This window comes from Salarias fasciatus, chromosome 1 (assembly GCF_902148845.1).
Source record: "Salarias fasciatus chromosome 1, fSalaFa1.1, whole genome shotgun sequence".
NCBI classification, from domain to species: domain Eukaryota; kingdom Metazoa; phylum Chordata; class Actinopteri; order Blenniiformes; family Blenniidae; genus Salarias; species Salarias fasciatus.
The window spans coordinates 31,157,492-31,178,878 of NC_043745.1; the positions used below are offsets into that span (position 1 = coordinate 31,157,492).

The 21,387-nt window shown below is 41.4% G+C and overlaps 2 protein-coding genes across 3 annotated transcripts in view; one reads left to right on the plus strand and one right to left on the minus strand.

The window, feature by feature from the left end:
- The window catches only part of serinc4 (serine incorporator 4), a 29,081-nt gene extending 20,614 nt beyond the window's left edge, over positions 1 to 8,467 (plus strand). For both annotated transcript variants that reach the window (XM_030098163.1, XM_030098154.1), the window contains exons 6-11: positions 732 to 943; positions 1,826 to 1,921; positions 6,459 to 6,585; positions 6,705 to 6,817; positions 7,780 to 7,933; positions 8,058 to 8,467. In XM_030098163.1, coding sequence (XP_029954023.1) covers positions 732 to 943; positions 1,826 to 1,921; positions 6,459 to 6,585; positions 6,705 to 6,817; positions 7,780 to 7,933; positions 8,058 to 8,265 — 910 coding nt within the window. In that variant the 3' untranslated portion in view covers positions 8,266 to 8,467. The remainder of the gene's footprint in view (positions 1 to 731; positions 944 to 1,825; positions 1,922 to 6,458; positions 6,586 to 6,704; positions 6,818 to 7,779; positions 7,934 to 8,057) is intronic.
- Positions 8,468 to 10,317: 1,850 nt separating this feature from the next.
- adamtsl5 (ADAMTS like 5) overlaps positions 10,318 to 21,387 on the minus strand; it is a 36,077-nt gene continuing 25,007 nt past the window's right edge. The window contains exons 8-13 of the mRNA XM_030097258.1: positions 18,865 to 18,951; positions 18,109 to 18,272; positions 16,470 to 16,677; positions 13,867 to 13,986; positions 12,773 to 12,844; positions 10,318 to 12,248 (exon numbers count right to left, since the gene is read on the minus strand). Coding sequence (XP_029953118.1) covers positions 11,914 to 12,248; positions 12,773 to 12,844; positions 13,867 to 13,986; positions 16,470 to 16,677; positions 18,109 to 18,272; positions 18,865 to 18,951 — 986 coding nt within the window. The 3' untranslated portion in view covers positions 10,318 to 11,913. The remainder of the gene's footprint in view (positions 12,249 to 12,772; positions 12,845 to 13,866; positions 13,987 to 16,469; positions 16,678 to 18,108; positions 18,273 to 18,864; positions 18,952 to 21,387) is intronic.

Below are 21,387 nucleotides of genomic sequence, written 5' to 3' on the forward strand. Positions count from 1 at the left end.
TCCGTATTTATGTGCTTGTTTGCTACTTTGCTTGATTACTTGTAGCATCGTTTTCATCCTTTTTTCCTTGTTTTATTGATGCATTTGTGGGCTTTTTTTTTTTTTTGCATTCATTTTGTTGTTTGTAAGCTACACTTCCGTGGCTGCTGTCCCCCTCTCTTGTTGCGTCTTTCCTGTCGTGTCCTCATTCATCCAGCCAGACTTGTCCCAGATGTTATTTACTGTATCCATCTGTTGCTGTTGCCGTCAGTCCCAGTCAGCAACCCCTGAACTCTGCTGAATGAGTTGTTGCTCCGACGACTAAGAGGATTTATTAAATCAGGACCTTTTCCAAAGCAAATGCACAAAGCCAGAAAATCTTCTCTTTCCCCTCATAGTGACGTTTTCATTCACCTCCTTTTAAAACATGCCTCTCCTGACGACATTCAGCTTTTTCTTTAATCACGCAACTCTAAATCTCTTCTGAGCTAATCAGTTCATTTCAGGTCGGGTGGAACAACACAAAGTATGCCACTAAGATGTTTTTAATAGTTTAGCAGAGCAATGCATGTCTTTTGATTAGTGTAACCCAGGGTTATGAAAGTTAGTGTATTTTTTGTTTTTTATTAGTGTTGCTTCTTTTTTTTTCTTCTGAAAACGGCATGTGAAGAGCAGTTATTGGAAATTCAGACATTACCTGACTACTCAGTCTAAAAGGATGAGATTATGATGGAGCCACTTCCCCTCCTCAGGCTGACCGGAGCAGCAGAGAACAAGCGCTGGTACCTGGCGGTGACGTGCGCCACCCTCTTCTTCTACACCATCGCCACCATGGCCTTCACCTTCATGTACAAGTACTACACTCACCCCATCGCCTGCCATTTCAACAAGGCCCTGCTGTGGATCAACCTGGGGCTCTGCGGCCTCATGTCCTTCATAGCAGTCACACCGTGCGTGAAGCAGAGTAAGTTGATGAAAAGCGTCCGCGTGCCTGTCAACGACGGGAAAACTTAGAGAGAGAAAAAAAGAAAAGAATTTGGTTGTTTTCCAGTTGAGCAAACAAATGCCTGTTCAAACCATGTATTCTTATCCATTCTCTAGGGAAAAAAACAGTTAAGTGTTTTTTTTTTAAGGCTTTACACTTAAAATATACACTGATCAACCATAACATTATGACTTCCTAAATATTGCGTGAAGACAAAACAGCAGTAACAGATTCAGGCATAGATTCCTTCAGATCTCTGCTTCAAGTTGTTTACAGAATATACTTTAACTCTTGGAAGTAGTGACGCGTGACCTCAGTTTCACCTTATGCATCAATGCATCACTGTCTCGCCTCCTTTTCTTCTTTGATTACTTTTTGAAGGATGCTGACCACTGCCCTGCAGACTAGGACACGCCACAAGAAAATACCTGCTAACATCAATAATGATGGAAAAAAAAATTTAATTTACTGTCTAATACATCCCAGCAACTAGTGTATTACAACATAAAGATAATCTTTGCTTAGTCATGGTTACTTCAAGTGTTTACAGTTTTCAGTATCGCTTAATCGAATCCATGTTTTCTATTTTGAAAGAAGTTACTGTATATAATGAATAAAAGAAAAACTGTTTATTGTGGTTGGATAGAGAACGACTGTCAGTAAAAAAAAATGTCATTTGTTGTCAAATAGATAAAAAATAATCTTTTTACTGAATCTTTGCAGCAGAGTTGAATTTTGAATATCAATATTTATTCCTTAATTTCTTGACTAAAGTACAAATCTAAACAGAATTTTGTGTGCGTGTGTGTGTGTGTGTGTGTTCACTGTATTTTCTCACTACTGCTCTCTTTGTCTTTGCAGAGCAGCCTCGGTCTGGGCTCCTTCAGGCCTCCATCATCAGCTGTTACGTCATGTACCTCACTTTCTCCGCGCTGTCCAGCCGTCCGCCAGAGAAAGGTACGATACCCGACACAGAGCCGGAGCACAGAGAACTCTGCGGCTCCATCGAGACCCCGAACACAGAGTCTCTGTTCAGTGTTGACAGACAGAGACATATAATGTGCAGAAGAGCACTCAGAGGATTTCTTGTAGATGTCAATGAAAAGAGAAACACATGGAAGAGCTCGTACATCTGCATCATGTAACAGTAACCGTAACATTTTTCTTAATTATAATGGGAATGGACGCCATAAAAAAAGAAAATATTTTAAACGAACAAAGCAAATGATCACTTATTACTGACTTGGTCACTCATGAGGACGTTTTACAGAAAGTATTTTTTTCTTTCTCACAAAAGCCGAAGAGTGAACTTTTCCAGACTTTTCTTTCAATCTGTCAATTACCAGAAAAGCTAATAATTCTCATTTGAGAGCGAGCAGTAGCATGAATATACTGTATATTCGAAGATGCCATCGTTTTAAAGATTTGTGACCAATGAAGTGACCTGGAGAAATAAGTGAAAACTTGCTGCGTTTCTTCTTAAAAAGGAAGAAGAAAAGAAATGAATCATTAAAGGATGTACCTCACGATTAGCCCTGTCTTCAAATAACAGCAACAACATAGGGTTGATGATTCTCAAAGGGAAATTGTCGGATTTTATCATCCTTTTGGGCTATGTTTTTGGATGCATTGTAATGTATCCTCGCACCAATTCTAAAAACCAACAGAAAATGTTATATTTCCTTTAACAAAAATGGTGCTGTAGTTGATCCCATCTAAAGATGGGTGCAGGCAGGTCACACCCTGGACAGGTACAGTAAATCGCATGGCAAACACCAAGAGACAGACGAGCAAACACACACACGCATTCACACCTACAGGCAATTCAGGATAAACTGAGAAAGTCATAATTAGGGTTTTTCTCTTTTGGAAATGATACATAATGTAGGATGTGGTGCACCATAGCGTGAAGCCTCAAAAAACCCTAGTTTTTCATATTTAAAGGCGCATTAAGGAGTTTGCACGTTTCATGCCAAACAACGGCCCCTGCAGGCCCTGGGCGTAACTGCAGCTTAGTGAAACGTGGCTCGTGCCTGTGGCTTGCGTCCATGTACATGCACGGAAGAGGGGAACTCCTTCCTCGGTCTTTTAGCAGCGCTCGAGTAAAAGTTAAGTTTCTTTTGCCTGGTGGGGTCTGTGCCGGAGTTGTGGCAGTGCTAGAAGCCGGTCTTTTCTTACTTTCTGGAAGATCCATCCTCAGTACTGCTCAGTTGTTGCATCTGGCGGAGTAATGGCGGACAAAACGAAAGCTGAGGAAGTCAGGCTGGCGGGAGCCGTGCATTATGTCACATTCTTTCAAATTCTCCCCAAGAAATACAAATTGCCGGACCGGCACTGCAACTTTCAAGTGACAATTTAGCGCTGTTAGCGGTACTTACAGTAAATATGTCAGGGCACATTGTACACATCATTGAATATTTGTAACATATTTATGGTGGAAAATAAGTATTTTTAAAGTTGAAAAAGTCCTTAATGCACCTTTAAGTCTAACATAAGGATGTTTAGATTTAGATTTAGATTTAGATTCTCAGTTGCCTTGAAAAACTGAGACTGCTTTAGCTCTTCCTGTAAGGACTTCAGTTTTCTGAACCCAGTGTAGTTTGATTTCCATATACCACCCAAAGAGGAGCCAATCCAGTCTGCAGGACAACCTAAAAATTACAAAGACATTATTTTTTTTGTCATTTTGAATTAACATAATTGCTGTTTCCAGTTTATTTAGTGGGGATTGAGGTATTTTATTAGGAGTAGTGGACACGGTCTGTTTAAACAAGCATGTTCAGGCTAATACTGGAGAGTCCCGGCCTATCTCTCACATACACACACTTGCACGCACAGACAGACACAATCCTTCATAATTAGCCTTCACTTTTCTCCTAATGACTCACCTGTTGGCTCCAGGTAAGACAAAGAGCCTCCACATGACTGAGACATTAGCGCAGTGGGCTTGTCAGAGGCCCTTGTCTTATCCAGGGGTTTATCTAAATCACACATGCAAGTATAGGTGCAGACACACACACACACACACAAACACACAAAGGCAGACCCACACAGATAATCTGGGATGAGATGTGCTCTGACATGCAGCCCGCTGAGCTGGTGGCCTGTGGTGAGGGCAGACTGAGGGATATTTGTTTCGCATTCCTTGTGGATCCATTGACAACATAATAACACAGGAATACGGCTTGGCAGTGGTGTAGGTCCTCACGGAGCTTGTTGCAATCAACAGGAAATTCAAAGACAGTGTTCATGTTTCCGTGAGCTGTCAGCTTGTTTTATTCAGGCGTGGCGAGACTGGACAATATTATCAGTGGATGAAATGAAAATACGCAGCAATTAAATGATTAAGTGCATCTGCCTTCGGTCATGCATAGTTTAATTGGCGTATTTCTGAAAACATCAAACTGATTTATGATGGTTTTGGTATTTCACTTTTCTTTTGTTCACATTCACACCTATTAGAGTTCTAGTGTCCGTGCTTGACATTGTAAATATCCATACAACTCTAAATAAACAGATTTAAATACTGTAATGAAAATAAACATTTATAGTGTGTGTGTGTGTGTGTGTGTGTGTGTGTGTGTGTGTGTGTGTGTGTGTGTGTGTGGTCTTTGTACCCTGAAAGCTGGGAGTGTGCAACACTTGTGAGAACTGATCTTTGGGTTGTTGCTAAAGGCTAATACATGCTTTACATGAATGGGAAGGCCCACAAAAATACTGCTGCCCGTGTGTGTGTGTGTGTGTGTGTGTTTTTGTGTCAGTGTGTACTTGCATGCGCACGTTTGTCTGTAATGTGGAGCACAGGGCATTGTAGCGACTTGTTGGGAAAATATGCACTTTGACTCTGTTATAAAAACACATTTTCTCCACAGACCGAGAAACCACACACACACACACACACACACACACACACACACACACACACGCGCGCGCGCACACACACACACACACACACACACACACACACACACACACACACACACACACACACACACACACACACACACACTGCTGCTCTGCGTTATTTCAGTATTTCCACCTCCTGCTGCTGACCTTGCTCAGTCCCCCTCTCTAATTGAGGGTTCCTGTTGTAACGGCTCCTCTCAGAGTAACTCCTCGTCTCCCTGGAGTAACTCCTCGTTACTGTCTTCTTCTCCGGCCTCTGTTTGCCTCGTCTGTCCCCCGGAAGGCTTATTCTGCTCTATGAGCTCACCATGACAAACACACACAACCTAATCCTCGTGTCTGGAAAGCAAACGTAAAGCCACGTCTCAGGGAGCGAGGCATGTTCCGTCGACCCTGACGACCTCTGACCCCGCTGTGTACATGCACGTCTACATATAGGAGGACTCACTGGGCTTTGAGAACATTTTGAAAAGCAGATTTCAAATGGCTGTTTTGAGAAGTGACTTGAACTTGTGTGTGTTTGTTTTTTAACGCATTACATCTGTGCTAGTCCTCACAGAGATAGAAACAGAGGCGTGTGTGTGTGTGTGTGTGTGTGTGTGTGTTATGGTCTGAGTCGTGTAATTACCCAGTGTTTTCATTGAGCTCAGGTCCCTCGCTCGCTCCCACCATGGCACTCAAACACAAAAGTCGTCTGAGGAATCCACTTGAAACGAGTCTCGAGAGGCCGGACTCACCGTGTGTGTGTGTGTGTGTGTGTGTGTGTGTGTGTGTGTGTGTGTGTGTGTGTGTGTGTGGTAAGAACATAAAGCCTGTGCACTTCCATGTGTGAGCATACAGTACATATTTGTGAACCTCTTCGTGTTTGCCCCCGAGAGTGTCCAGAGGGTGAGTCTACAGTCCTTGAAGGGCAAGTGCAGCCGAGGCCCCCTTTTTACGAGAAGGAGAGGAATTTCCCAGGAAATGAAATGGAAAAAAAAAAAATAAAAAACAATGACGGAATGAAGGAACACAACACTTGACCTACGCTGCCTGACTGTTCAGTGTTATAAACAAACCAAAAAAAATGCTACTAAACTTTTTGAATGATTTGAACATTTTCAAAATTTGCAGAAGTTCTTGTGCATGCATGTGATTGTGTGTGTAGGGTTGCATAATATATTAAATTTGCTCTGATCAGTAGTTTCCATTCACACTTGTTTGTTTAAATTTGGCATTTTACTATCAGTGACCAGTGGTTGATGGCCACCAGTCGAGTACAGGTCAGTGGCTACAGTCATAAAGTGATGGTGGAGAGCGTCACGACGAGTGGGAACGATGTAGAGCCCATCTGTTTTCTCCAGGTCCTCAGTTTCACAAGGGTTTTTCCAACTCACATTATTTCTATGTAAAAAAGACAATTCTCCAAAATGTAATTTCAAAGGATTCGTCATGCATTTTTCCTCCTCATATGTATTCAAGGGGGAACTTTCTACCACTTGCAGTCCATGCTTTCAAATTCTCACAAATACAATAGTTTTCATAACTACTATAGAGAGCACAGATTAAACTAGTCAATCTGTTCAATGTGCTTTGTTTTGTGTCTCAGTGGTGTACCAGGGCATGAACATGACCGTCTGTTACCCCAGTGTGGGGCAAGACGGGATCCAGAACGAAGGCAACGCTGTGGCCATAATTGGAGCTGCCATCATGTACTGCTGCGTCCTCTTCGCATGGTGAGCAAGCGTTTTAAAAATCTGCTTTTAGGCTCACCGTGACTCCGAATTCACCACCAAACATCTTTCCTGGATGAACCCTGAGAGGTTCAGTGTGTTCACATGTAATCTCCCCGCAGCAACGAGGCCTCCTACTTGGCGGAGGTGTTTGGTCCGTTTTGGATGATAAAAGTTTACCGATACGAATTCCAGAAAGCCACCTGCTGCTTCTGCTGCCCCGAGGAGGAAGAAGGTTTGTGCTGGAACACTTCACTTCTTTTTAATTTAGTTTTACGAGCGTGACATTATGCACTTCTAATATCACGACAATGAAGCATTAACTTCAGGTGTGGGGGTTTCCTATGAGAACAAAGCATTATCTCATTTTGTTTGGACCTTACTTAGGGAAAAAAGCATCTTTGTAGTTTGATGTGATGCCATTAAAACATAGTACATAAAACTTGATTGCATCGCAGATAGAATCAACCATAAGCATGTGATCATAAATGGTAAACAGAGTTTACTTATATAGTGATTTAGCAGCTCCCAAAGCACAGTGTTCACAGCACAGTGGAATTCTATTCCAGGTTCTAAGAGTCCTAATGTGGTTCATTTGTGACTTCACGCATTCATGCTCTGCACAAAGAACTGCCATTCAGTGGTTAAATGGGAAGTAGACATAAAATAAAAGGATGAAAAAAATGCTGTCGACATAAGCAGTTAGCAAAAAAGTCAGTGTTTTTAAAAATCAAAATGTGAAATAGGTTTTGTTTGTGTTGAGCAGCCCAGGAGTAGAGAGAAAAACCAAGCTGCAGTAACAACTTGTTTGACTTGCCTGCAAGTAAAACAAAAAAAAAAAAAACAGGTTCCAATGTGGGAAAAAAAAAATGGGGGAAAAAGCTCTGCATGAAAATGTGGCACAAAACTTCCTGATTAAGTGAATATTTTGTTGATCCCACTTAATCTTTTGGTTGACATAAAAGTCAGGAATACAGTGCAGTGCCAAACTGTGAGTCTGCAACAGTGTGCATGTCTTTCAGTCTTTGATTTACAGTGAATCTCAGATCAAAACTATTCCCTCCATCTGTGAAAACACACTGAAATCCAACATGTCTGCTGCTTTTAGAGATCTCTTCACATGGGTTTGATCTTTATGAACATGTTGCGTTCGCTTCATGAACTTTGTTCAGACACTTTCCCGTTTCATTTTTCCAGTGGAGGACGACTTTGTGATTGATGACGAGAGCAAAGGCTGCCAGAAGGTCATTCACAACGAGACCCAGAGAGTGGCGTACAGCTACTTCTTCTTCCATTTCGTCTTCTTCTTGGCCTCGCTCTACGTCATGATGACCCTCACTAACTGGTTCAGGTCAGCTGACGTGTCTCAATCTCCATACGCTGATCGGACATAACGTTTTGAGGGATAACCAATGTTACTAATGTTACTTTGTGGTACATTGACTGATTATCTGTGTATTTTATCGATTCCCCAGCTATGAGTCGGCAGTTCTGGAAACCACCTTCACCCACGGCAGCTGGTCTACCTTCTGGGTGAAGATGTCGTCCTGCTGGGCCTGTGTGATCCTCTACCTCTGGCTCCTGCTGGGCCCCCTGTGCAGCTGTCAGCCTGAATCCAGACCCCGCCGCTCACGCATCAAGCGGCGCTCCACGTCCTCTCGCCACGTCACTGTCAGCGTCTGACAAGAAGGGGGGGAGACAAAAGAGTCCAAAGGACTCCGACCCTCAGGGCGATTCTCTTCAGGAGGACTCGAGGACTCGTTCATCAGAGACTCACGGTGGCGTGAGGAGGACTGATGAGAAGACTCACGACCCACTGAGATGTGGGGAATCGTGCACAGCCTCGACATGTTGGGCTCGGCACCCTAAAATCAAATTACAAGGACACAACTGTGGTTTGGAAACACACTTACAGTATGAATTGCCAAAGGGATCAGAAAGAGTGAACGTTCACTCTGTAGCATGTGGGAATTACAGGAAGCAATTTAAAGGTGGACTCATTAATTTGTAGATTTTTTTTTGGTTTAAGTTAGATATTTAATATATTAGAAGATGAGTTTTAGATATTTGCTGTAATATTGCTGCAGAGCACATTGTGATTATTTGAAAAAGGTTTTATTTTGGCTAAGTGAAGAGTCCTTTTCAGTCCTATAAACACCAATAATTATATTTTTTTTATGCTGAAAAAAGAAAAACATTGCATATGAAGCTCAGACTTATCCTCAGCGATTGCTTTCCTGGAGTTAAAAAAATCTGCATAAAAATCTGCAAAGCCATCTTAAAAGTAAAGTGAAAGTTTTTGACTTGCTGTTTCTGCTCAGATCAGATGAATGAGACGTCACCAAACCTGGTCATTAGTGACATGTTTTTAACATGCTTCAGTCTTTGTGCTCAGTTAAAGCTCACAGATTGCTCATTGTCATTAGCCATCATTGCTGTAACTGCACCAAAAATATCACTCCGAATCTCTTTGATTGGATATTTCTTCATGTAAAGCAGGTCAGACTGGCTGTGCCGTTAAGACAGTCACCTTTTTATTATCCAGTTTCTTCCAGCAGTGGCCCTTGTGACGTTCGGTCGTGATGGTTCAACTGAAGCAGCCCAGTAAGGCAGAGATCAGTATTGTTCAACTCATGTCTGGAGTTTGCATGTTCTGCCTGAGGGCACAGGCTTCCTCCCACTCCACACTGGTTTGGTTTGGCCATTTGGCGACTTTAGTCCTGAAGACCGGTGACTTGTTGAAAGCATAGCCTGCCCGTTGACCAAAGCCTACAGGTCCGAGGAAATGTTTCAGTATTGATTTTGAAATCAGCTGGTAGAATAACAGCAGAGTGGAAATGTGTACTTTACACAGAATAATTGTGTGAGCTTTATTTCTTTTAGTGTTAAAAATTGCAAACCAGAAAATGTACAGACAGAACCAACTCAAATGCATCTTTCAGTTCATTCACAAAATCCCGTATTGTGGCACTGCAGCAGCAAAACAAAAGATTTGTAGTGTGTTTAAATAAACCCTGAAAATGTTTTTAGAAAATTACTTTAAAAAAAAAAAAGTCTTCTCTGTGCCAGCAGTGAAATATTCAGTGAGGGAAATATACGGGGAAAAGGTGCAGCTAAAGAGAAATCCACAATGCAGTGAAAGAACAACACATGAGATGTGTAAAAAAATTTTTTAAATGAAAGTGTTTTTTGATATAAAGCATCGTTCACTCATAAGCGCAGAAAAAAACCCCGAAATGTTCTGTTTGGTAGAGGATTTCTTTGTTGGAACAATGCTCCTCAGATGCACCATCAACAGAATAAGCAGTTTTTCATTGGACGCAATCTAAATTCTCCTCTTCCTCTTCCTCATCCTTGACAAGCATGTTGATAAACTAAGAAGGTCATCAGTCAGTGTAATGCCAGGAAGCATTGTTGCAATGAAATAATCATCATCCACCAAAAGCCATTTCTGTACCTTTTGCACTTAGTTGATATTTCGTCCTGAAAATGTTTCATTCTTGTTTACAATCTGTTACTCAGTTTTTGTATAAACCGGGGGTGCTCAGAAAAAAAGTAAAACACTTTATTGGGGGAACAGGAGCTTTCAGTCGGATGCCTTTCAGGTGAGTCACGTCCTCAAGAAGCTGAAGCTGTGACTTTAAGACAGCGACCCTCCATCTCCAAGTCTTTTACCATCATGTTCAAATTGCAATGAGTGTCTGTGATGACGTCCTGACAGTTGATGATCAGCAGCTCAGCTAAAGCAATGCATGTGTAGCTATTCTATCTGCAGTTTTGCGTAGTTTCTCAGTTGTTGTAGATGTGAAGTTCTTTTTTTTTTTTTAAATACACTGTTTTCTTACAATTTTGGTTCTTTTCATGTCTGATTTCTCATTTGAAAACCACATAAATATGAGTGAAATTGCCTTTACTTCCACATCAAATCATGAACTGCTCTGAACCTTGAAAAGCTTTAAATATAGTTAATCGTTCTCATATATACTTTACTCTATAAACAGGTTATTTTGGCACACGTGTGTGAGGTTTCGGAGATAACTTGATACTTAACAGGCGCAAGGCACAAAAACTCATAAGCTGTAAGCTTTACAAAACAATTCATACATTAGTATATTTGTAGCTAATCAGTGCCACACAATAAAATACTGTATACATATCAAAATCTCTTTCACGTAAACCATCAAAGAGAAGACCTGATTTAATGCACTTAAAAACACACACAGAAATGAGCAACGCAGACAATATTAATGACATTGCACAAGTGACACACAAGCAACGTGTTGCGATTTAAGCTTGTTTTTAAATACAATGTGAAGCGATATGTTCGGTATAATAAAAGAAACAAAATCCACCTTCTGGTCAGGTTTAAAGTGGGTGTGTAACTTTCACTGTTTCAGTCTTGGAAAATCGCCAGGCGGAGAGGGACCAGCTGATCAAACACATGTAGGATTAATGTGTTTTAAGTAAAGCAGGGCTGATAATTCTCAGACAACGATGGTGAAAGTCACGAATTCTCTAAGCTGTCAATATCGAAGTCTTCACATCAAGTTTTTTATCAAGTGGAGATATTTAAGTGAGCTGTTCTGAATCTAGTATTTTGAAATTCGTTTATTTTTTGGTAATTTATTTGGTCTACTACTGAAGTAACAAGAATCACTATTAGTGGAAGATGGGAAGAATCCCCCACAATCCTTCCTGGCTGTACGACAGCATCATGCTGGTGGCTGGACAGTGTTCTGACTTGAGTGACTGAAGTGTTACAAACTGCATTAAAGTGAAGCTAAAAAAGAAAGAAAGAAAGAAAGAAAATGATCATTTATCTCCGATAACCAGTGGTTGTGTTGTGATTGGCTTGACCCGACCTGGTGAAGAGTTCAGACTGTACCGCCTTTAACGAAACATGAGATCAGCTCTGGATGCAGCAACACAAACTCGGATGACGTGACTATAAAAGATGGATGGATGTACTTCAAAGTTTTCTGAGGTGGATTTTTTTCTTACACATACACAAAAAAAAAAAAAACAATATAAACAAAAATAAATGATCGCTCTGGAAAAAAATGACAACAAAACAGGGTATTTCAGTCAATGTTCTTCTCTTTGGTATGTGTTTAAAGGTGGGCAGTCGTGCCCACCTAAAGTGCTCGGTTTGGTATTTTCAGCCAGTCCTTTCTTAAATAAACATGGAGTCTTTTGTTTGCGAGAGTCAGCTGAAGCTGGAAGATCATTTTTCTCCGGTGGAGAAAATGGCAGGTTCTCAGCAACTCTGGCAATGTTTGGAAGATCCGGACGGGAAGGTAATAAAAGTGGCTCCCAGCGGAGAGCCTGCTCTCATCCCCTCAGCTCTGCCGGGTCTTTGGGCCCTCTGTTGCTGCAGAGTCTCTCGAGCGGCCGCAGCAGCTCGTCCTCTCTGGGCCGGTACGGCACCACGTAGCTGTCCTCCTCCAGCAGGATGCGGTTCAGCGTCCGCTCGTGGTTGATGTGGCGCCGCACCATCAGGATGTACTGTTTCCCCACCTCCAGCTGGGGGCAGTCGCACACGTTCGGCACCCACAGGAACTCTCGGTGCTCCAGGCGGAAGCGGTTTCGGTAGGTGTGAATGATCTGGACGTCGTAACGGGTCTCCTCGCCGTGGTACAGCTTCGCAAGGACTCTGGCTCGGAAGACTAAGAATGAGAACAATAATTTGATTTGATTAAAAAAAAAAGGCTTTTGGCTTCGTGTCATGTTGAACCCCAGTCTCCTGGAAGAGTGGGGTTTAGGTTGTTTTGGTATCAGAGGGGTTCCAGATATCCCAAATGGGATTTGTCTGCATTTTTTCTACTCTGAGGCTGGAAAAATAACCATAATAAAAATTTTTAAAAACCCATAATAAGACACTTAGAGGAAGCCAGAGAAGATTTGGGTTCCGGTCCTCAAGCTAAACTTGGAGGGTTATTGGAAAAGTGTTGGGAATGGCTCCTTCAGCAGCACTAATTACTGTTCTATAAAGCTTTCTTAAGTTTATATACATCCAGCAAAACTATATATACAACTTTATGAGCAGCTCCAGATGACTTTCTTTGTGTTTTTTTGTCAAAAACAGGTCAAACCAGTGAGCGGCTGAGCTGCTGTGAATATGATCAACACGTCAAGACTAGGTTGAACAAGTGTGAAGTCATTAATTAATCAAACAGCAAAGCAGTCTTACCAAAGTCCTTCTGACAGTACTGTTTCTGACGTTCTCTCCGACCTCGAACTCGCAGGCATTCTCCACAGTGTCCTGAAAACAGCGAACAGCACCGGGCATGAAAACAGATGCTACGGGGAGAATCAGTGTGTTGTGGAAAATGCTTTCTGGCTTCGTTCTTTTCAGCTGAATGGGAAAGCGGACATCAATGAGCTATGTCCCTCCACTTTTATCACATTCGAACGAGCTCTGCTGTTTTTCTACATGACAGATGTTTCAAACATTTGAAGGATGGGATCATTATGTTGCAATGGCAGTGAGAAAGAAAAAAAAAATCCTAAGATGTTATGGCCAGAGGCAGAAATCAATTTTCCCTCAGGAATGACATAAAACACCAAATATACAAAGGTCTCTGTGAAGAAAATGCAACAAAAATAAAAATTGCATTTAATGGAATAAAATTAAAAACATTAAAAAAAAAAAAAAAAAAAAATTCAAAATTATTTAAACTAAATGAGGTTGTGAAATACCTTTTCTTTGTTTCAAAGGATAACGTAAAGTCTTCGAAAAGGTTACATTAAAACAATAAAGGTTGCATAAGACATTTTTTTGACTTGTGAAATCAAGTTGATTTCAGTTCTGTGCAATTGATTTCCCACACTACACTTAAGGTGAGGTTTCCTTTGAAACAAGTTGATAAAGAAACTAAAAAACAGTCATTTATGATTTTAATGACACGACATCCTCTTTCAAAGAGATGCAAGCTTCTTTTTGTGTGTCATGTTTTTGACAGGTGGTTCCAGACATGCTGAATCCTTTACCAGGATGGATACGTTTAGTCGACGGTGGGGAGGAAAAACACTGCCTGAAGCAAAATTATTTTCAGAAATTAATTTCTTTGCAGAGAAATTGTCCTCCTTCAAATTGCTCTCAGTTAGATGTGTGTTAATAATGAGCACGTGTGTTGTATCATTGTACTGAGCTGTCAGCGTTATGTCAAGTCAATTATTCCCTCAACAAGTTCAGCTGAATTTTTATTTGATATTTATCAAATCCTCCACTGTAACCTGGCAGGCAGTGTGTTGGTGGTCGGCTGAGGAGGGAGATGAACGTACGTCCCGGCGTGAGCTGAGGGAGGTGGTTCCTGTGGGTGTCCTCTCGCTCATGGCGTGGCGGGATGGGCCTGTGAGGCCGCTGAGCAGGAATCTGGCGTGGAGGCTTCAAATATCTGGAAACTATAAACACAATATCGACAGTTAGTTGAACCTTTTCTACCTTGGAAAAAAGTTTTCTCACAAATTCGTCATAAAAAAACCTTTGCACGCTCACGCCAAAACGATATTTGCCTTATTGTTAACATTCACAAATGAAACATCTGTTTACAGAACGGCAACTGAAATTCAGATTTGATTTTACTCTGCATTAGATTTTTTTTTTCCTAGTCTCTGAAGGAATGTCGTCACGCCTCCTGTGTTGGTGGGTTTTCCTCCCGGTGCTCCGCTTTCTTCCAAAATTGCCAAATTCCACCCCAGGATTTCTTGGCCAGAAACTGAAATGATCACATATGCCCTCATTTATTTAACATTAGACTACAGTAATTTCTTTTCCACCTCTCAAAGCAAATGATCGTTGGAGCGACTCCCCATGGAATGAAATCCAGCTGCATGACTCTTGGCCTGCATCAATTAAACAGCTCACATTATTGCAATTTTATGTTCCTCTCACTGGCTCTACTCCAAGTTCAGAATCCAATTTAAGGTACTTAACATACAAGAACTAAATGGTCTGACTCACATTCATGGTTGTGAACATACTTCACTGTTTTTCATCCAGCAGGTAATTTAGGTGCTCAAATCAGAACTTGTGTGTATGGAGTTTGCTTGTTCTCACTTTCGTTTTATGTTGGCACTGACGTTTCCTCCAAGAATTTAAAGACATGCTTGTCAGGTTAACTAGTTCACCAGATACCTGGTGTTTGAATGTCAGTCTGGTGATGAACTACAGATCCATCAAGGGTGCATCTTGCCTTCTGCATGTGAGCAAAGTGGAAGGCTGGACGCCTTCCTGTTGTTTTTGCAAGGAGTAGACCACAGAAGCTGTCTGCGCCATCTACGATTCATGGAACTTGTTTTCCACTCTCACTGCAGGACAATACAGGGACTCCTGCACAAAGACGTGCACTCAGGTGTTGGGTGGCAGGAAATTTATTGGATTTCTTGCTGGGTTCTGGGTCAAACCTTCAATTTTATGTTTGGCAAACGACCAGCTCGCTGAAAGATCAGTGATTATAGGACTGCTGTATTCACTTAGTCATGGACTGACGGCAGATCCACTGAGCCGCCTCAGCCAGATATGAGCTGTAAAACACAGGCGGACGTCAGCTCACAGTGATGACATGACATAAGGAAAAAACAAAACAAAAACAAAAACAAAAAAAACTCTGAGATGCTCACAGAAGTTTTTCTTAACTGACCATTTTCAAACCTCAATAATTCCTCACACTGATGAAGTTCATTCTAGGCTTGTTATATTGTTCAAACATCATAAAATTAATGTTTATCTTGCTACCCAGCAAACCATCAACACAGGTTTTCCTGTCAACAAGATGAGGAAAAACACCAGCTGGAGAATGTTTAGTGAGAGGCTTTTTCAATTTATCACAGCGCTGGACGGAGTCAGACAGAGTGTGTGAGTCCTCGGGCTGGACGCAGGTTTCCATATGGACGTCAGCGTTCATGAGGAGGTAAAGAGAGACTGAGCACATGTGTACTGCAGGCTCATCATGACAGATAAAGCAGCTGCATTCCTCAACAGCAGCAAGCAGGGCAGCCAGAAGATATACAGTTTGAAAAGAAATGCCAGATAAAGACGGCTCGTTTTCAAACCGACCGCAGGTGTTTCCACTGGCAGCAGCCGATTCTGAGACTGATCGACATCCACCCACTGGCCTTCTGGTTAGCTACACCTGTTAACTATACACATGCCTGTGACCATATGCCCGTGTGTGCAGGGATGCTAATGTGATCATTTCAATTTATTTCTAGTAATTCTGGATCGAGCACTCGGACTAATATTGCTATAATTCTGCTACACAGAATCAGTCTGAACAGTGTCCAGGCTTTGGCAGCTTTGGATAAGATTTGTACTTAAATACAGTTATTGATTTGTTGCTCTCTTAAACTACACTGAGATTACTTAACAGGTTAGTTGGAAGGGTAGCTTTTCCCAGCATGGCAGTGCAATTTAACTGATTCAATCATTATGATTGGCTGAAATACTTTTAAAGACGGGGATTTATAAAGCTGATCCTCTCTATATGCTCACTTTTTAAAACAAAGAATGACTAAAGGGAGAAACATGTACAGTTATTTGTGTATCATACCATAAAGTAGTGGTATTAAAGTAATATATTACTTTATAATACGTTTGTCGTCATATTCATAGATTCTTTTAAGCAAGCAAACTTGTCCAAGTACTGTGCACAGTCGGGTATTTTCCTCATTCCCAGTAGACTGCTGCACAAAGTCAGTTAACAAGCAGTGCTTTGTAAATAATATAAGTAGTTATTAATTCAATATCCATACAGTGTTATAATGAGTGCAAGAGTTTTATAAACTGTTTTCTTGAACAGAGAGAGACTGATCTGAAGTTACAATGACAGAGAATCCACTCTTTCCTTTTCAAAATAAACTTGAATACAGCCAGAGACAAGCCTTACACCATTGTGAGCGGGTGGTGCTCGGGGGAGGCCGGCTCGTGGTGGTGGTGGTGGTGGTTGTGGTTGTAGTAGTGGGTAAATTCCAGGGGAGGAAGGCAGCAGTGTGGTGAGGTTGACGCGGGGGGCTTCTCCCGTGGTACAAGGCGTACTGGTTCGGCGGCAGCCAGTACTCGTACTCGATCCCTGTGTTCCTGTCTGTGGCCAGAACCTCAGAAAACACACAAAAACCACACAGAGTGGATGAAGCTGTCCTGTCTAACAGCAACCAGAACAGCTTTTTCTATTTATAGCTTCCCCTTGATCGATCACTGTTTTGCATTCATTCTTATTTTGTACAAAATAAATCTAGGAAAACGAAGAGTTCATGGTTTATGTGTAGCTATCACTGTTTCACAAACATTACAACATCAACCTATTCAGGCAACTCAATGGTTTGCAGCTGTTTGGTAGCAGAGCCAGGTCTATTTGAGAAATACCTGCAAGGTACTCAAATGGAAGCAATCAAGTATTCACTGAAACATGTTTCTTCTTATGGTAAGCAGAACATTTTCTACCCTACAATGTATTGCATGTGTAAGAAAAAAATAAATTGCAGTCGTACAGACTCACCAGGACGACCTTAACTAGGATACCATGGTTTTGACGCACATAATACAGATATTTCTTTCACGTGTAGCTCATTAAAACTTCATGGCGACTCGACAAAAAAGCCAAAATGAATATGTTATTTTTAGCTTCCGAGACAAGTTTTTAATGAAAACATTTGGTGAACATGACTTAGAAAACATATGAAAATTAGTTTTACATCTTCTCTTAAAAAAAGTCATTTCAGGTCCTCAATCCTGCACAGACTGAAACCACAGAACTTCTAATTCTATTGAGGATCTTATTATGTTTTCAGCAATGCTTCATGAGGACACTTGACTCAAATATATAATATATACAGACATAAAAACAAGGAGGACTGTGACCAGACATGCCCACGTCTTTATTATCCAGCCAAGAGCCGCATTTCAAACTGGTTCTATAATGAATGGAAAGAATTACTAATGTCTTTGAACTTATGTTAATTAATAAAATATATTCATATGAAACTTTAACATGCAACATCCAACCATTTTGGCTCAGATCATGTTCACCAGCTGCTTTGGTCGAGTAGAGAATGAAGAAAATCATGACCATAACAGGGTTTGAATCTGCTACAAAAAGTCACTGGAGAGGAGCATTATAGTTTCAGGCATTTGGCTTAGAGTCAGACTGCAGGTAACTCATTTTGGAGGTGAAAACAGACTGAACTTTCTTTCTTTCTTTTTTTTTTTTTGTTAATAAACACAGTTTGCTTTAAGAACTTATTCATATCACTGGGACATTGTAGCTGAACAAAACACACATTACAAAATAAATGATGTGTTTGAGTTATGGAGGTAGAGATAATGGGAAAGCATTGTCCCATCAATAAATCAGTGCTTCTTCTCGAAATGTTGAAATGTTATTGATACATTCAAAAAATGTACCAGATCTAATCTCAGTTGAAAGTGAGATACAAACAGACTGAAGAGATGATGGATCAACTGTGATCCACCATTTATAATTACACTATTTAATTTGATGGATTAAGAGATGCGTTAGGCATTCTTACCATTAGATGAAGGTCCTCTTGTGTGGGTCCCGGGACCTCAAAACTCTCGTAGGTGTCCGCCGAGCGCCGGTACAGCAGCTTTGTCCCGGCTACATTATACTCGCCTGGAACGCTGATTTTCCAGTTACCATTAATAACAAACTGGGATCGTCCGTTCTGCAGTGCTGTGTGAGAGAAGACCGTGATGGACAGGAAGGAAGAAAAGCTTGATTTGACCGAAATTATGTAAGGATTACTAAATTTTGTAACATGACAACTATGGAAACAAATAACTCTCCACATTGCTGGGTCGGGTTGAGGTGAGGGCGGGATGTGAGGGGCAGAAATGCCCCAGCTGCCTATATATGGCAGCTGTTTCTCCTCAGAGCAGGGAGAGGGATTTTCCATGACATGAGATGGAAACAAGTACCTTCACCTGCCTTGCCCCAGTGGTCAGATAAAGCCTTTATGAGCGTCCTTTTTTCAAGACCACAGTGTGTGCCATTTCAGAGGCTTGCTTTATTTTGGGCCCATAAACAAGGATGAGAATAGATGCCCTTGGTTATTATGCTGCCTGGAAAACACTGAGCCGGTCCAGAAACCAGATGGGACTGCTGAGTCCCTCCAGTATCTGAGGGGAGAGGAACTGATAGCAAGTGCAGGAAATAACTTTAAAGTTTAATACTGCAGGTCTGGGGCCCGAGATACTCATTAACTTCCTCTGCAGAGAGTTAAAACTGATGTAGACACCGGGCCGGAGGGTCTTGTAAATCTTACCCAGATAATTCCGGCTGTTATCGGTGACTCGGATGTGAGTGGCTCCAGCTGGTATCATGGCCACTTCGTTGTATCCAAAAGGACCGCCTGACACGAAGAGACAGTCGGTTAGAGGATTGGTTTGAATGGTGGCTTCCTCCAGCTTACGTGCTTCACATGACTGAAGGAAAAGTCAACTCGTTTAACAGCAGGGACAGAAATGCTGCTTTAAAGGGATACTTCAACATTTTGGCAAATTGGCCCATTTAGCGAAATTCCTTAGTCATTTCGAACAGCATACTTACTTTTTTTGTGAGGGCGAGCTATTGTTTATTCAGAGGTGAGTCGGGGAAGGTTTTCAGGACAGACACAATGGAAGTGAATGGTATTTTTGGTTACCCTTGTCAAACTCATCAAATACACAATCCAACAACCCCAAAACACTTTGGTGGACACGTTATAATCCGCACATTCACTACGCTGTGGAACACCAACAAATAATATTGTAGCATTACGACACTCAAGCAAATACTGGGAACTACTTTTTCTTTTGAAATCACTACGCCCAGACACCATGTTTAGTAAGTAGTTCCGTCTTAGCAATCTTCGCATAAACAACTCAATCAGGTAATTTTGCATTAATATTTCACAGCGTAGTGAATGTGCGGATTATAACGTGTCCACCAAAGTGTTTTGGGGTTGTTGGATTGTGTATTTGATGAGTTTGACGAGGGGAAGCAAAAATACCATTCACTTCCATTGTGCCCGTCCCGAAAACCTTCCCCGACTCACCTCTGAATAAACAACAGCTCGCCCTCACAAAAAAAGTAAGCATGCTGTTCGTAATGACTAAGGAATTGCGCTAAATGGGCCAATTTGCCAAAATGTTGAAGTATCCCTTTAAAGACATGTTTAAATGACTTTACATGATAAGCAGTACGTGGCTTTTGAGGACTACATCTTTTGTGTTATTTAGCATCTAAACAGAGCTTAAAGTTCTAAAAATCATCTTAAAAAGTTACCAACCTTTTTGCTAATTAGATGCATACCAATGGAGATTTTAGTTAAGATGTCAAACACAGAGAAAAGTTATACAGGCAGCTGAAGATAAAGAGCACGTCTTTGTTGTAAGGAGGGGCCCCTGGATGAATTTAGATGTCACGGTTAACTCACTTAGTCACAGGGACCCCTACCAGAGACACAACAAGCTCCTGAAAATTTATCGTTTCGTCCTGTTTGACCCCAGACTCCACTGAACACTCCCAAAACTAACATTGAATGTTTTATTATGTGCCTTAAATTCAATAAGGTACAGTCAATTATTAAAAATCGTGACATGAAATAGTTTCTGTCTATCTTTTACATGTAGAGTTTAAAGAGTAACAAGATTAAACAGTGCTGCATGTGGATAGCGTGCACGAAATGTCCAGCTTTCTTCAGTCATTATAAATTAAAGCTGAGGCACCAAACATCCCAAGTCATATCACATGTTGTGCTTTCCAAAAGCTGAGACAAGTAAAAGGAGTTCACCTTCTGGAAGCACGATTCAACGGTCAGTAACGCCACAAAGTAACTTTCTAAACTTGATAGTGTCCACTAAACAGTATGTCTCAGGCATTAACTTACTGCAGCCTGGAGTAAAACATTGAACTAAACATTAAGTAAGAAATATATTTCTGCTGGTAATGCTGAAGAATGTTGGTAAAAAGGTACATTACAGCATATTAACGCTAACATGAGTATGTTTTCAAACATCTCCAATCTTTACAGCACAATCTGTGAAATGTGATATCTTACTCATATGGTTCAAAGACATTTAACCACATTGCACAAAAGACCAGCTGCGGGCCAATAGTCTATACTTTGCACTTTATAATCAGGGTTAATCTTTGAATTGTCCGCTAAGTACCATTTATGAGCAGCGAGAGATAAGGAATCAGTTAGTCGACAAACAAATCAGAATACTACTGAGATAATCGTGCTCTTTTGAGTATGTGATTTACTTCACATGTCGTATGTCATTAGAGCTCAATCAGAATCTAAAAGACAGTAACGTTTGACTATGATGGACGCTTTACTGCGCTGGTTTGAGAGAGGCGGTTTATGAATGACTTGAAGCCACGACCACTGGTTGCAGAGAGATCTTTCACGTTGTGAGCCGCGGCAGAAAGAGTCAGGGACAGCTCTATGGTTCCCCTGCTGCTGTGGAGTGAAAAGTGGCCACAGAATGAGCTCCATTCATCAAGGCCTGTGCAGACCGTTTCACTCCGGTTGCTCCTGCTTACCTACTTCAGAGTGAAACTATGCATAAGGTTCATCTGCAGGGCTTTCTGAAGGAGCACGCGGAGCCGGGACTTGAGGAAATATCTGAGTTAAAAACAGGCAGTGATGAGCTTGAGGCCAGTCTGACCTTGGGAGGAGATTTTTCTTCCCGCTGCCCTTCATCAGTTCTCCCTCTGCTGGGAAACACAGCTGCAGGAGGAGAGAAAAACCTCCCGAGGCTGCTGAGTCGCCCAAACAAAGCGGCCATTATCGGCCTGTTTT